Raw genomic sequence first — 14,049 nt, forward strand, 5'->3', positions numbered from 1 at the left:
GGAAGAGTTTATTTCATCTTACTCCTCTCAGGTTCGTACTCAGGCTAAGGGAACTCAGAGTCGAAACTCAAGGCAGGCCACGGAGCAGAAGCCATGGAGGAATACTGCTTACTAACTAGCTGTCCCCAGGTCTTGCTCAGCCTGCTGCCTCATACAAACTGAGGACAACCTGCACTGGGTGGTAGCACCCCTTGTGAGCTGAGCCCACCCACATCAATCATTAACAAAGAAAATACACTCCGGGCTTGCTTCCAGGCAACCTCATAGAGGCATTCTCTCAATTGATGGCCCCCTACCCAGAAAGTTCTAGCTTATGAAAGTTGTCAGAAAACCAACCAGTAGGAACCTTCATGGTCCTTCCAGGTATAACGTGATGATTCTAAGTCATGGCTTCTTTTCTAAGCATCACTTGTTCTCAACTGTCCCCAAATGTAAAGAAGCCAGAGCCAACTTTTTCTTGAAATGTGCTTCCATGTTGGCCTTGTAGATCTATTTCCAAATGCTGTTCTTGATGGACAGCTGGAATTCTGTTCAGACGAAGTGCTGCTTAGCCCTCACAGAAACCTTGACTGGTTTGTCTTTCCTCTCCCCAGATCTCTTGCCTGCTGGGCCAGATTGAGTTGGAAGGTCGGAGACCCCCGCTGATGGCATCTGGCAAGTCACTGCCCTGCTTTGAGCCTTACGAGTTCACCCCCAGGGCTGGCGGCTTCGTCACTGGAAGGTTCCTTACCGGTATCAGGCCTCCTGTATGTGTGTTTTTAGTATTTTCCCTCCGTTCTAGGCCTAATAGTGGTGACCTATGGCCTCATCAATAACAGCACAAGAACAGTCAAGTGGAAAATGTTAAAGGCTAGACCACAGAGTCCAAGAACACACAACCACCACGTGGTGGTCCCCACTGTGATTCTAGAGCTAGCAAAGTGCTGACACATAGTAGACATGTGATAAATGTTTAGTGGTAAAATGAAAAGATTGAGTAAGATATGGTGGCTCATGCTGTAATCCCAGTATTTGCCCAAGGAAGGAGGATTGTCGTGTTTGAGTCCAGCCAAAGCTACATAGCAAGTCCTTGCCTCAAAAGAAAATGAAAAGACAAGATTGATCTTGGCCTCCCCCTTGTCTGTGATGTACCCTCCCTAAGCCAGTTCTTAGCTGCTTCAGAAGCAGCTAAAAAAGGAATGCCAGTCACCAAGGTGCTCATGTCACGAAAAGGAGCGTGGAGATTAGTTTGTCAGGTTCCCCTTTCCCATTCCCTCCCCTCGCTGTAATAACGGGACATCTGCAGCAGGTACCTAATTTTGCTTCAGCAAATATATTCCTTGAGGGAACGGCCCTTTGGATGATAGTACCATGATTCCATAGTGCCGTGCATGTCTGAAAGGATGCCGGAACTATTCCCAGGCTGCTGGCTGCTCCACAGGCCCCTCCATTGACTCCACACAAGCATTCACAGGATCATCCACAGCCTGTAGGCAAGAGATGGTAGTGGGTTGATGTAGACTAGAATATTTCAAATTCTGAGAGTTCAAGGCCAGCCAGGTCTACATAGTGAGTTCATTGTAGTAGATAATGTTCAGCATTCCTTTATGTAACAGAACAGAGTGAGTGGTAGAGAAAATAGTTTGTCCCATGTAGTAAGGGATGAGATAGAACCATTTTTTACCTCGAGTTCCTTCTCTCTCAGTGTGTGTTTGCATGTATGCCGATGGATGTTGTAAATGTATTCTTCCTGTGGTGGAAGTCAAAATTTTGGAAAAGCTGTGTAGACAAGAATATTTCAAATTCTTACTCCCACCCTTTAGTATATCAAGAAATCATTGAGCTGGGCATGATAGCTCACAACTGTAATCCCAATTATAGCTCACAACTGTAATCTCAATTAGTCAGGAGCCTGAGGCATAAGGATCACAAAATCAAGGTCAGTTTGGACTACAAATGAGTCCTTATCTCAAAACCAAACAAACAGAAGTTTGGGCCTCACCTTAATGCAGAATCCAAGCACGGGATTTACAGGATGGGGTTGAACTCTGGCATTGCTTCTCACTGGAAATGTGGCGTCAAGTGTCTTGAGGATGGCATAGTACATGTAGGGCTTTCAGCTCCTGTCGCTTTTGACCCACATGTCCCTCTACCTCAGTCAGGGAAGAGAGAGATCCCAAGGGACCACAGAAGTCTTTAGGAGCCATTGGGGTTGTGAAAGCCAGGCTTCTAGGATCTAGGAAGGGAGCAGTCTGCATGGCTAGGAAAGGGTGCATAGGGTGGCACCTGAGTAGCCCTCTAGGGAATGCATGGTGCTCACTGCCATCTTTGAGACCTGGCTGCCACATTCCCCTAGGAGTTCTTCTTCCACTGCATGGCGGGACGAGAAGGCCTGGTGGACACCGCTGTCAAAACCAGCCGATCTGGCTATCTCCAAAGGTAAAAGCACCTGCTGCAGCCTCTGGTGGGCGGGGCTGGCGTCCCAGGACCTTGCACCTGTCATGTGTCGCTGAGGGTTCTTTGGATGATATAATCTCTCTTTAATGTCTCCGTGTGTGGCCTGAGACAGAAAATAGCGCAGAGTATTTCTACATTACTGTTTATCTGGAACAGCAGTCCCTACCTCCCCTTTACTGTCACCTGTCCCTCTCAGACCCCCTGGGAGGTGTTTGCCCTGTGGGCACTGAGCAGGGTGTTCCCTACAGGTGTATCATCAAGCACCTGGAGGGGCTGGTCATCCAGTATGATCTGACAGTTCGTGACAGTGATGGCAGCGTGGTACAGTTCCTGTATGGGGAGGATGGCCTGGACATCCCCAAGACACAGTTTCTGCAGCCCAAGCAGTTCCCCTTCCTGGCCAGCAACTATGAGGTAAGGTCAGACTCTTGTGCCTGTGGGTGATGGCTAGAGTCCCGCCACTCCATCCATGTGACCATTGAGAAAAGCTGCAAGTTTGTAAAGCCCCCCAGTATCCTGAAGCATTTGATACCGTCAAAGCTCCTGCTTAGACCATGGCCACATGAGGTCATGGCAGCACGTGTGTACCTGTGGGGCCGGGGGGGGGGGGGGGGCCTTAAAGTGAAACACACAGCAAGTGCTTTCTTGGTTCTTGGTGCAGTCTAGGACTACAGTAGCACTCTGTCCAGTTGACAGCTGAGGCAACTAAATGCTGAAGCTAGGGTATGCAGCTGGTGAGAGATGGGGCAAGGGTTTGGACGCAAGCCTACTTTACATACATCTGTAACTTGTATAATCCTTAATGCCAAGTAATGGGTAATGGCCATCACTGTGGACTGAACAGTTACCCTGTTTTTCAGATTGGGGAGCTGAAAGAAACCATCATGAGCTGTCCAGGACTTAGTGGGGTTTTTTTTGTTTTTGTTTTTGTTTTTTTGTTTTACGAGACAGGGTTTCTCTGTGTAGCCCTGACTGTCTTAAAACTCAATCTGTAGACCAGGCTGGCCTTGAACTCACAGAGAGCTGCCTGCCTCTGCCTCCTGAGTGCTGGGATTAAAGACATGTACCACCACCACTGGACCAGGACTTAGTTCTGATGGCAGGATCAAGATCTCAATCTGGGCTGGGCCCTGCCCTCTCTTGCACCTGTCTCAGTACTGGGGCCATCTTTTCCTCTCCCCAGGGCTGCTCTCTGTCCTGATAGTAAGGACTTTACTCACTAATGTGTACTTGATCCCCTCCAAAAGGTGTCCTGAGGACTCTTATGCACTTTGGGTCCCTTGAAGTCATGCAGTGTGACCCACCTTTGATGTTGTCCTCTTGCCTGTGTGGTTTATTTGTTCAGGTGATAATGAAATCCAAGCATCTTCATGAAGTTTTATCCAGAGCAGATCCCCAGAAAGTGCTCCGCCACTTCAAAGCCATTAAAAAATGGCATAGCAAGCATTCTAATGCCCTGCTGAGAAAAGGCGCCTTCCTGAGTTTTTCCCAGAAGATTCAGGCAGCTGTGAAAGCCTTGAACCTGAAGGGCAAGAACGAGAATGGCCGCAGCCCAGAAACCCAGCAGGTAACATGGGGGGCTGTGTCCATGGTGCCTGGTGTGTTCAGACCTCAGCTAAGGAAGGATAAGAGGTTGCTCCGTAATAAAGAATGGTATTAGTCAAGATGCCCAGTGGCGGCCATGTGAGACTGTAACTAGGAGACTCATTAGAGGGCTTCAGGGAATTACTCAAGCTGCTGATTGGGATTCTTCGCCACACCAGGCGTGAAGGGTCGGGGAGACCAGTCTAGGAGTGGAAAGGGGGGCAGCTGTGAGCAGAGCTCTGGGTAGAGGCCTGTTAGAGAGAGGCCAGCTTGGGTTGGGGAGAGAGGTGCTGACTGGCATTTGGTGGTCACCTCACTCCTGGTGTCCTGGTTGCCTGGGACAGTCTTTGCTCTTAGCATGCCATAATCATGAACACTGCCCATTTGACTCCAGAGGAATCCTAGTTGGGCAGGAAATAATGATGTCATGCCCCTGCTGCGCTTCTGCCAGGCCAGGATGAATTGCTGAACGCGTCCTGGTCCACAGCATGCCATGGGACAGTCTCTTCCTGTTTTAAGTGCTGAGGTGGTTCTTACCTCACACAGCCAGGTTTCTGCCTTGCACTTCTCTGCTCACAATCCTTTGAGTCTTCTTGCGCCACTGTCTGTGCCTGGAGTTGGTGAAGCCTTCCCATCGAGCTAAGACACATCTTGTCATCCGTTCAGATGTTACAGATGTGGTATGAATTAGATGATCAGAGTCGGCGGAAATACCAGAAGAGGGCCGCTCCGTGTCCTGACCCCAGCCTGTCTGTATGGCGCCCAGACATCTACTTTGCGTCTGTGTCTGAAACGTTTGAAAAAAAGATTGATGACTACAGTCAGGAATGGGCAGCTCAGGCAGAGAGGAGTTACAAGAAATCAGAGCTTTCTCTCGACAGGTGAGGATGTTGATCAGTGTCATGGTGTGTGGGCCTCCTGACCCACTCGAGAAGAGAAAGGCAGCCTCTACCTGCATCCCAGAGGGTTGTGTTTGCCTTCAAAAGCACCTAGAAGAACGTGTATGGACATGTAGCTCTGTGGCTTCCTCCACGTGTGCACTGCCCTCCACACATAGGTGTTCATATACATCCCAGTTTGGTGAGCCCCTTCTGCATATGACAGTGGCTGTTGCTAACGACCATCCATCTGGGAAGGACGGTTCGTACATTGTAGAATTATGCAGTGCAGAGACACGTGATGTGATCTCCACATATGGGAGCACACCCCTCCTCTGACTGCCTGGTAAACCTGAACCTGTTTCCAGTTTGTACAGGAGGAAGTGTACGCCCTCTCTAAACTTCTCTTGCTAGTCGGGGAGGGGATGTGAATGGTCCTCAAAATAAGCACTGCTCAGAGGCCTGTGTCACTGGTCTGGCAAGGACACGTTCTTGTGGCAAACCTGAACAGTTCAAACAAGGAGGCAGCTAGGGATTTGTGTTTCTACTTCCTGGTGGTGTGGTGGGCAGTTCGATACTTGTTCTTGATTGCTGCTGTCCCTTACGTCTCCAGGCTGAGAACCTTACTGCAGCTGAAGTGGCAGCGCTCACTGTGTGACCCAGGCGAGGCTGTTGGCCTGCTGGCTGCCCAGAGCATCGGGGAGCCCTCCACACAGATGACACTGAACACCTTCCACTTTGCAGGCAGAGGCGAGATGAATGTCACCCTGGGCATCCCGAGGTATGGGGGTGGAAAGGTGCACACTGTGCCGCTGTAAGATCTGCTCTGATGTTCCTGGAAAGGAGTTACTTTATGAGAGGGCAGGGAGGGGAGCTGGCGAGTGAGATTAGGTTTTCTCTAAGTGTGGCTCTCGGTTGAAATTCTGGAGCGTATTTGGAGCCTGAGTGGTTTCTGTGGCTAGATGTTGAGGATCTGTGTATCCCTCTGCCACTTCCTTCATCAGGTGAGCAGAGCTGCGTAGAAGACCATACACACAAGACCATTGTTAACACTCCAGCACAGTGCCCCCTGTCGCCCAACTCCAGGAGTGCCATTCCTGTGGCCTTGGCCCTTTAGGTACCTAGCTGTACACTGCTGTGTGATGATTGCTGGAGACAAAGTGTGGGCCCATGTTCCTGTGTTTGGGTCGTTCCAGTTTTGACCGGTTGACTCTGGATAGCTTCCCCAGCTTCCCAGCATGAGGGTTCTCTCCCAGGACTGCAGGAGGCCGAGCCCTAGACTGTGGGGCTGAGGGTGACAGGGTTCCGTAAGAGTGCTGAGGGCTGGCTCTAGCTTAGTCTTCCTCCGTTCCTCATCCATTTGGTAAGCTCGAGCTGCTGAGTGCTGGGACTGGTGAAGGAAGCCAGCCTTAGAATAACTCTGCACGGGAGGGGCCAGTACTGCAGGGCGGACTCTGGCGGGCCAGAGCTGGGACTGTAAAACATGTTCCTGCAGTAAGTATCCCAAGGCCCCTCACACCGCAGACACTCTCTGCCGTCTTTAAAAGAGTTTTCGGGCAAACGAGAAAATGTGGTTATGTTGATGAGATGTATCACTGCTTGACAGGTTGAGGGAGATTCTCATGGTGGCCAGTGCCAACATCAAGACACCCATGATGAGCGTGCCTGTGTTCAACACCAAGAAGGCCCTGAGGAGAGTGAAGAGCCTGAAGAAGCAGCTCACCAGGGTGTGCCTGGGGGAGGTAACTGTCTTCTACTGGATTACACACGGGTGGAGGCCTAATCCTGCACCCCACCCCAACAGAGCAGCCTGCTGGCATCTGAGCCCCAGACTTCCACCTGGGAGACGGACTGTCTGTGCCAGGTGCTAAGCAGGAAGGAACTTTTGAGGTCGTTGTCAGTTCCATGGCATCTGCTGACGAGTGCAGTAAGAACGCTGCCTGGGCTGACCTGGCCCGGGCAGGAGGCACGGCCGCACTCGGGAAGCGCTTTCTCAGCCGTGCACTCCTGACATACCCCAAGGACGTATACAGGCGGAGCTCCCCGGGGTTTCTCTGCCTCCGACTTTTGATGTCTTGTGATCCACATGCAGTACAGTCATCTGGGGCCTGATTGGCTCAGACTCGGTTCATCTGGTTCTAGGTATTGCAGAAAGTTGATGTCCAAGAGTCTTTCCATATGGGGGAAAAACAGAACAAATCCCGGGTGTATGAGCTCCGCTTTCACTTCCTGCCACATGCGTATTACCAGCAGGAGAAGTGCCTGAGACCTGAGGACATCTTGCACTTCATGGAAACCAGGTCAGCACTCAGCTGTGTTTGTCTTTGACTTTGACCCATGAAGCACTCCTGGCCTGAGCCCACAAAGGAAGAGTCTAGAAAACAGTAGGCCCCGCCCGCCCGCTAATATGGAGCCCTCACCCCAGTCTGTGCTGTTAGGGTGACCCTCCTGCGTCACGTACCATTCCCTCAGCTTGTCTTGGATTGGTGAGTCCTCTCCAGCTTGTGGTACTAAGATCTGGAAGGACGTGTAGAGGAAGCAGAAGGAGCCTTCACAGTGCAGCACCCGGTGTAGAGTTGGGGTTCTAGGCATGATGTGGTTCCTCATTTATTTCTAGTCTGCTGATGGGAGCCATGACATGTTGTTAACCCACTGCTGTAGATGGATACTCAGAAAACCTGGTTTCTATCTGCTAGGGAGAATGAACTTCCTTTTTCTGTCAAGTTCAGGTTTTCTGGGTGTTTGAAAGCATGGGTCATAAGGCCGAGTGTACAAGGCCGGAAGGGTGGGGAGAGTCACCAGAGCACTTGACTTGCCCTCTGACCCCATGGTGGTGAAGCAGGTTGGGCGGCCACTGGCCGAGTGTGGACCCTGTTTCAGGAGGTTGGCTCTCATGTTCAAGAATGTGGGCCAGGGCGCCCACCCCTACCTTCTGATTTAAAGTATGAAAGGCTTGACTCCTCTTGCTGTCTTGTTACATGCTTTTGCTTTGGGTGGGGAGAGGGAGAGAAAAAAAAAAAACAGTCTCCTAACACACACACACACACACACACACACACACACACACACACACACACACACACACACACACACGCAGATATGGGAACCAGAGGCAGGGCTGAGAAGAAGTTCTCCTGCTGAATTCAGCCATCCCACTCCTCTGCTGAGTTAGTCCAGCCAGCTCCTGGGGTGGGCGGGGGAGACTGGAAGAGCGGGACTGCTTTGCCGTTCGTCCTTCTCTTCCGCCCTAAAGGTAAGACCGCATTGTTAAGTGGCCTTCTGAGCAGATGACCATTAGGACGGTTGTCAGGACAGTTGATCTTGGATCAGAAAGATGTCGTTTGGATGGAATCACGGACTAGCTTGTTCCTGCCCGGGTGGCGTGAGCCCTGGGCGAGGTTGCTGGCTGGGCAAAGGCAGTGCCTCCTGTGTTTGTCCCATCGGGCAGTCCTTGATGTGCTCTGGGACACTGGGCAAAGTGACAGGGCACAGTATAGGCTCCAGCCTGGCGGCTCGTTAGTTACAGAGGCGAGCAGGGCTCCCAGGTACAGCGGATGTTTGTACTGGCATGGAAGCCCTTCTGAGAAGTGGGAATCAGAACCATGGGCCTCTTGAGGATGATTGACGGCTTTCACCATTTCTCTTGACCCAGAGCTTTAGCTGCCAAGCAGGTAGGACGCTATAAGGCACATACCAGCTCAGCTTAGAATTCTGACTGCCTTGTGGAAGGGAAGGTAGTAAATCACTTTTAAAAAAGGTTTATTTGTATCACTTTAATTACGTGTGTACGTGTATGTCTGTATGTGGGTGTGGGCATGTTGTATGCAGGTGTCCAAAGAGACCAGAGATGTTAGATCCTCCTGGCACTGGAGTTACAGGCATTGTGAACCACCCAACGTAGGTTCTGGGAACTAAACTCGGGTCCTTTGGAAGAGCAGTAAGTACTCTCAACCACTGAGCCATCCCACCAGTCCCTACACTACCTTTTTGTTTGTTTCCTCCCAGCAAGTGACAGCTCTGGCTTGTTCCCAGCAGTGAAGTATGTTTTCCTCTCCTAGACGTGTTTTGCTTGTACACTGGAAAGCCGTGATAAACAAGGCCGTGTGCAGTCACTTTGGGCAGGGGTAGTCTTAGTGACTCCAGAGCAGGCCTCTGAGGTCCCAGGCAGATAAAGTAAGAGCAGCCTGTAATCTGGGCTGCGGTTTTAGAGTTCCTTTGTCAGCCCAGGCGGTGAGTGACTCAACCACTTAAGGCCTGAGAGCTCGCAGGAAATGGAAGGGGGCACGAGAGCCCTGCCCAGGCAGCTGTTCCTCCCTTCTTCTCTTCTCCTGTCTCTGCCTCCCCTTCTCCTTCTCCTCTCCTCCTCATCTGTGAGATCAGGAGATAGTATTTATTTATTTATTTATTTATTTATTTATTTATTTATTTATTTATTTATTTATTTATTTTTAATGGGTAATGGAAAGAAAAGGAACAGAAACAGGTGTTCCTTGGATTGAGACAGGAAGCACAAATGCTCTTAGATATCTCTGCTGGCACCCATCACTCTGAATATTTGTGTGGCTAACCTGGAAGTGTGGGCCAGAGTGATAAAGTGGAAAGAGCAGTGGACTAAGAGTCAAAGACCGTTAGGTTCTGGCTCCTGCCCCAGCCGTGAACTTAGCCCAGTAGCCCCTCCTGGCAGTCAGAGCAACTGAACAGAAATTGACTCTCGCAGCAGCAGGGGTGGGGATGTTGACAGGCCCTTTTGGAAACAGTGAAGGGTCATGTTCCCAGTTCATAGTTCTTTCTGTGGGATGGCTGGTTCCTCTGCCGTGTGCCCCTCTGGTTCCTTTCATTTGCCACTCTGACAAATAGCATGACCTTCAAAGAGCAGTCACTGAGGGTCATCACTCCCCTTGCTCTTGGCACAATCGCAGAAGAGCACATTGGCAGCACAGTGTTTCAGGAAAACACTGAACATTGCTGATCACATGACAAGCAGATAAGTTGTTCCTCTCATCCACCTTCACCCATGTCCTCAACAGTTCTGGACACCAAAAGAGGTGGGCAACGTAGGAAGGAGTCCTAGAGGGAAGGCATTTTAGAGGAGTTACATCTGCACCTCAGCCTAGCATTAGAGGATGGTAGCAAGATTGGGAATGTTGGTGAGAGTACAGATGCCCGAAGGATGCCTGAGAGTATGAACAGATGGACAGATGTGAATGGTGGGCAAAAACCTCAGAGCTGGGGTGTCCATACTGAGACAGACACTGATGACGGTGATAACCCTGCGGGGGTGGGGTGTCCATACTGAGACAGACAGACAGACACTGATGACGGTGATAACCCAGGGAGTGGGGGTGTCCATACTGAGACAGACAGACACTAATGACAGTGATAACCCTGGGGGGGGGGTGTCCATACTGAGACAGACAGACAGACAGACACTGATGACAGTGATAACCCGGGGAGTGGGGGTGTCCATACTGAGACAGACACTGATGACAGTGATAACCCTTGGGGGGGGTGTCCATACTCAGACAGACAGACAGACACTGATGACAGTGATAACCCGGGGAGTGGGGGTGTCCATACTGAGACAGACACTGATGACAGTGATAACCCTTGGGGGGGCTGTCCATACTCAGACAGACAGACAGACACTGATGACGGTGATAACCCTGGGGGGGTCCATACTGAGACAGACAGACAGACAGACAGACACTGATGACCGTGATAACCCTGGCCTCTGAGGGAGCACCTGTCTGCCTGTCCACACTGTGGTGCTCTGGCTGAGTGGTCCCTCCCAGCAGATGAGATCCAGACTCTCGCCTCTTCGGTGTCCACTCCTTCCACTCGATTGTATCTTTCCAGAGTCATGGCCTGCCTCATTTCTGACTCTCTTGCCCCGTTCCTCAGCTCCTGGTGAGTAAGCTTGTCACTGGATCAGTGAGTCTCAACAAAACTGCACTCTTTAAAAAGACAAACAGGAGCGGGTGGTTGGAGAGATGGCTCAGAGGTTAAAAGACCCGCTCTAGAGGTCCAGGTTTGGTTCCCAAGCATCTGTAACTCCTGTTCCAGGGGATTGACACCCTCTTCTGGACTCCATGGGTACCAGGCACACACATGGTACACATACGTACATGCAGGCAAACACCTAACACATAAAATCAATACATCTTTAAAAAAACAGGGAAGAGTGATGGCGTTCTTTAGGTTTTAACGACAAAACATTTGACCTGCTGCTTCTCGAGTTAAGGCCCTGTGCTTCTGGCGGGCTGGGGGCCCGTCCTTCCATCATCCTCCTGCCTACAGGACTGGTGTGGGTTAGGTTCCGAGTGGGACTCAGAGCACAGGCTGCATGAGCGCAAGGGTCAGGGTGTAAAGTTCAAAGCAGTCCATTTGGGATTCTTGAGTGCCTGGTGAAGGAGTGAGTGAGGGTTATAAAAAAAGCAAGGTGGAGATGGGGCAGGCTGAAGTCTGAGGCACCCTTACAATGGGGAGCTCAAGAGGAAGGGGGCGAGAGTTCCTTCAGTAGGTTGGCTTCTAGCCTGTGTCTGACTCTGTACCACAGAGCTGGCTGCATTACCCTTTGATCTGGTGCACTTGAAAGCCTCTCTCATTCGGGTGTCGGGGTCCCCGTTTATGAGGCTGGGGATTCCTCAGACCGACTGACTTTCTTGAGATCCTGCGGGTGTCTGGGAGGGGACAGACTGTCCCAGGCTGGGTTTCCATCTCCAACAACTGATTCTGCTGTCCTGATTAGATGGTAGGCGCAGGGGACCAACAGCTGTCTGTTACCAAGAACAGGCTCTGCCACGCCTTAGGGAAAGTGATGCTTAGAACAACCATGCGTATGAAAACCCGCACTGTCCAGACAAGCAGGTTGAAAGGGGCAGGAACCACTCCAGTCTAGAACACAGAGCATGTGTCCAGACGAGGCAGGCTAGAGTGAGAACTGGTGTTCTTTCTGACAGATTAAGAAAGTGGGGGGAGGTAGAGATGGGTAGGAAAGACTGACCTCAGTCCTTTGTGCTGGCTCCGTGTAAATCCCTCAGCATCGAGAGGGCAGGGCACTGACGGGGCTGGATGACTTTCTTCTCACACAGATTCTTTAAACTCCTAATGGAAGCCATCAAAAGGAAGAATAGCAAAGCATCAGCCTTCAGAAGTGTGAATACTAGAAGAGCTACACAGAAGGACCTTGATGACGCTGAGGACTCAGGGAAGAATCGGGTAAGCGAGTGCTAAGGACCCCTACGAGGTACATCGGGCTGATCCTAAGTCTGAGGTATGAAGGGCCCCTAGGGAAGGTTCCGTGATAGTTCTCGGCACCCTTCTTGGTGCTAGCCCATCTCTCCATGTCCCTCCGCATTTGCGGCTCTTGGCCAGCAAGCCACACTTACTCCCAGGCATGATGGGCCAGGTCAGGGAGGCTGCCAGCAGTATGGTTGGCCCAGCTCTGGATCAGACCTACAGACATCCGTCTCTGATCTCAAGTACGACCTGTAAGAAGTTTCCATCCTAAAGATGGTGTGTACTGAGCCTTTGAACGTTCTTGTTCTGGTCTCATTTTTCTCTGCATTTAACTTCCCCTAAACCACCAAGGCACTGACTAGAGGGGTGATTTGAAACAGAGAAGTCTCAGAAGCCTCAGTGACAAAAGAGAAGGAGCAGAAAAACTATTTGGTAGCAAAGCAGTGGGTAGACGTGGGCCGGATGAGGAGCAGTGTGGGAGGTCCCTAAGGCAGGCACCGGCACCACCCAGGCCTGCAGGGAGAGGCCAGTGCCAGTGCAGTGAGCATACTTGGGCAGGGCGTCACACGTGTGGGGCATTCCCTGTCTGGCCCTGTGCCATCTCTCTGGGCATAGCCAGAATGAGGGGGTGGCCTAGATCAGAGAAAGTCCTAGGTCCCTCACCCTAACCCTAACCCTGCCCTGTGGCTTTGCTATTTTACTACCTCAAGCACAGATTGACATGGATTGTGTTTAACCGTCTGTCCAGTCTTGACTTAGCCAGAAAGAGGCTAAGAAACTAGGAGTTCTCCTTCCTTGTCCCCACTCACAACGTTGGAGCAATTTTTTTGTCATCTTTTAATGACTTTGGGCCGCCCTCTACCACTAAACTGCATCCCTAACCCCTTTTTAAAAAGTCAAGGGATATACAAGGGAGGGTAATGACAGATGTGTGACATGAGAGTGGAAGGAGGGACTGTGTGGTAAGCCATAGGAACTAAGGAACGAGCAGGGAGGGAGGGTGAGAGGGCGGCTAAGGGCAGAGTGGACCGGGAGTCATCAGACGCCACAGCAAAACCCACTGCCGTGTGTGCTGCCTAAAGGTAATTTCTAAAAACTCTCGGCCAGGCGGTGGTGGCGCATGCCTTAGCACTCGAGAGGCAGAGGCAGGGGATCTCTGTGTTCAGTTCCAGCCTGGTCTACAGAGTGAGTTCCAGAACAGCCAGGGCTGCACAGAGAAACCTTGTCTTCAAAAACCAAAACAAACAAAACCCTCTTGAACATGAAAGACTCACAGGTGCATGTAAAAGGGAAAGCCAAAGAGAAAGGTCTGCAGACCCGAGGTTTGCACATGAGTCGACACTGGGCAGGTGGGCTGGGTTAGGTAGTGGGTGGGTAGAGGATGACTGGTGGAAAGGTAGGTAGATGGACGCTTGGAAAGGTGAGTAGATGATTACGTGAAAGAGTCATCAGGTGGACAGATGGGTTCACTGACTACTGGATGTTAGAACTAACCATTTTTCTCCTTGATCTCAAACCACAGAGAGAGGAAGAGGGGGATGAAGAAGAGGAGGGGAACATTGTGGATGCTGAAGCTGAGGAGGGGGATGCAGATGCTTCTGACACCAAACGCAGGGAGAAGCAAGAGGAAGAGGTGAGGGGTGCTGCCTTAGTGCAGGGGCTGTGCTCACACCTAAGGAATTCTCCCTCTCTGTCATGCTTGGACCCCGTCAGAAGTCTCACGTAATCTGTCTGTCCCGCATACCTCCTGACTGAGCAGACGGGACCCTCCTTGGATCTGGCTAACCTGGCTATGAGTCAGCCTGAAGGACCCAGAGGAGTCTGACAAGATGTCAGCGTTTCTCCTGTTTGTACAGTGGGACCATGATCTCTCTCACTTTCCCCAAACCTACCCCTAGTGCCATGATCTCTC

The 14,049-nt window shown here is 51.1% G+C and overlaps 1 protein-coding gene across 1 annotated transcript in view; it reads left to right on the forward strand.

The window, feature by feature from the left end:
- The window catches only part of Polr1a (RNA polymerase I subunit A), a 63,482-nt gene that overhangs the window by 44,660 nt on the left and 4,773 nt on the right, over positions 1-14,049 (forward strand). Inside the window, exons 20-29 of the mRNA XM_006990994.4 lie at positions 594-746; positions 2,336-2,418; positions 2,685-2,850; positions 3,782-4,003; positions 4,687-4,901; positions 5,512-5,679; positions 6,505-6,640; positions 7,041-7,198; positions 11,990-12,116; positions 13,660-13,770. Coding sequence (XP_006991056.2) covers positions 594-746; positions 2,336-2,418; positions 2,685-2,850; positions 3,782-4,003; positions 4,687-4,901; positions 5,512-5,679; positions 6,505-6,640; positions 7,041-7,198; positions 11,990-12,116; positions 13,660-13,770 — 1,539 coding nt within the window. The remainder of the gene's footprint in view (positions 1-593; positions 747-2,335; positions 2,419-2,684; positions 2,851-3,781; positions 4,004-4,686; positions 4,902-5,511; positions 5,680-6,504; positions 6,641-7,040; positions 7,199-11,989; positions 12,117-13,659; positions 13,771-14,049) is intronic.

Source organism: Peromyscus maniculatus, chromosome 3 (assembly GCF_049852395.1).
Source record: "Peromyscus maniculatus bairdii isolate BWxNUB_F1_BW_parent chromosome 3, HU_Pman_BW_mat_3.1, whole genome shotgun sequence".
Classification (NCBI taxonomy): domain Eukaryota; kingdom Metazoa; phylum Chordata; class Mammalia; order Rodentia; family Cricetidae; genus Peromyscus; species Peromyscus maniculatus.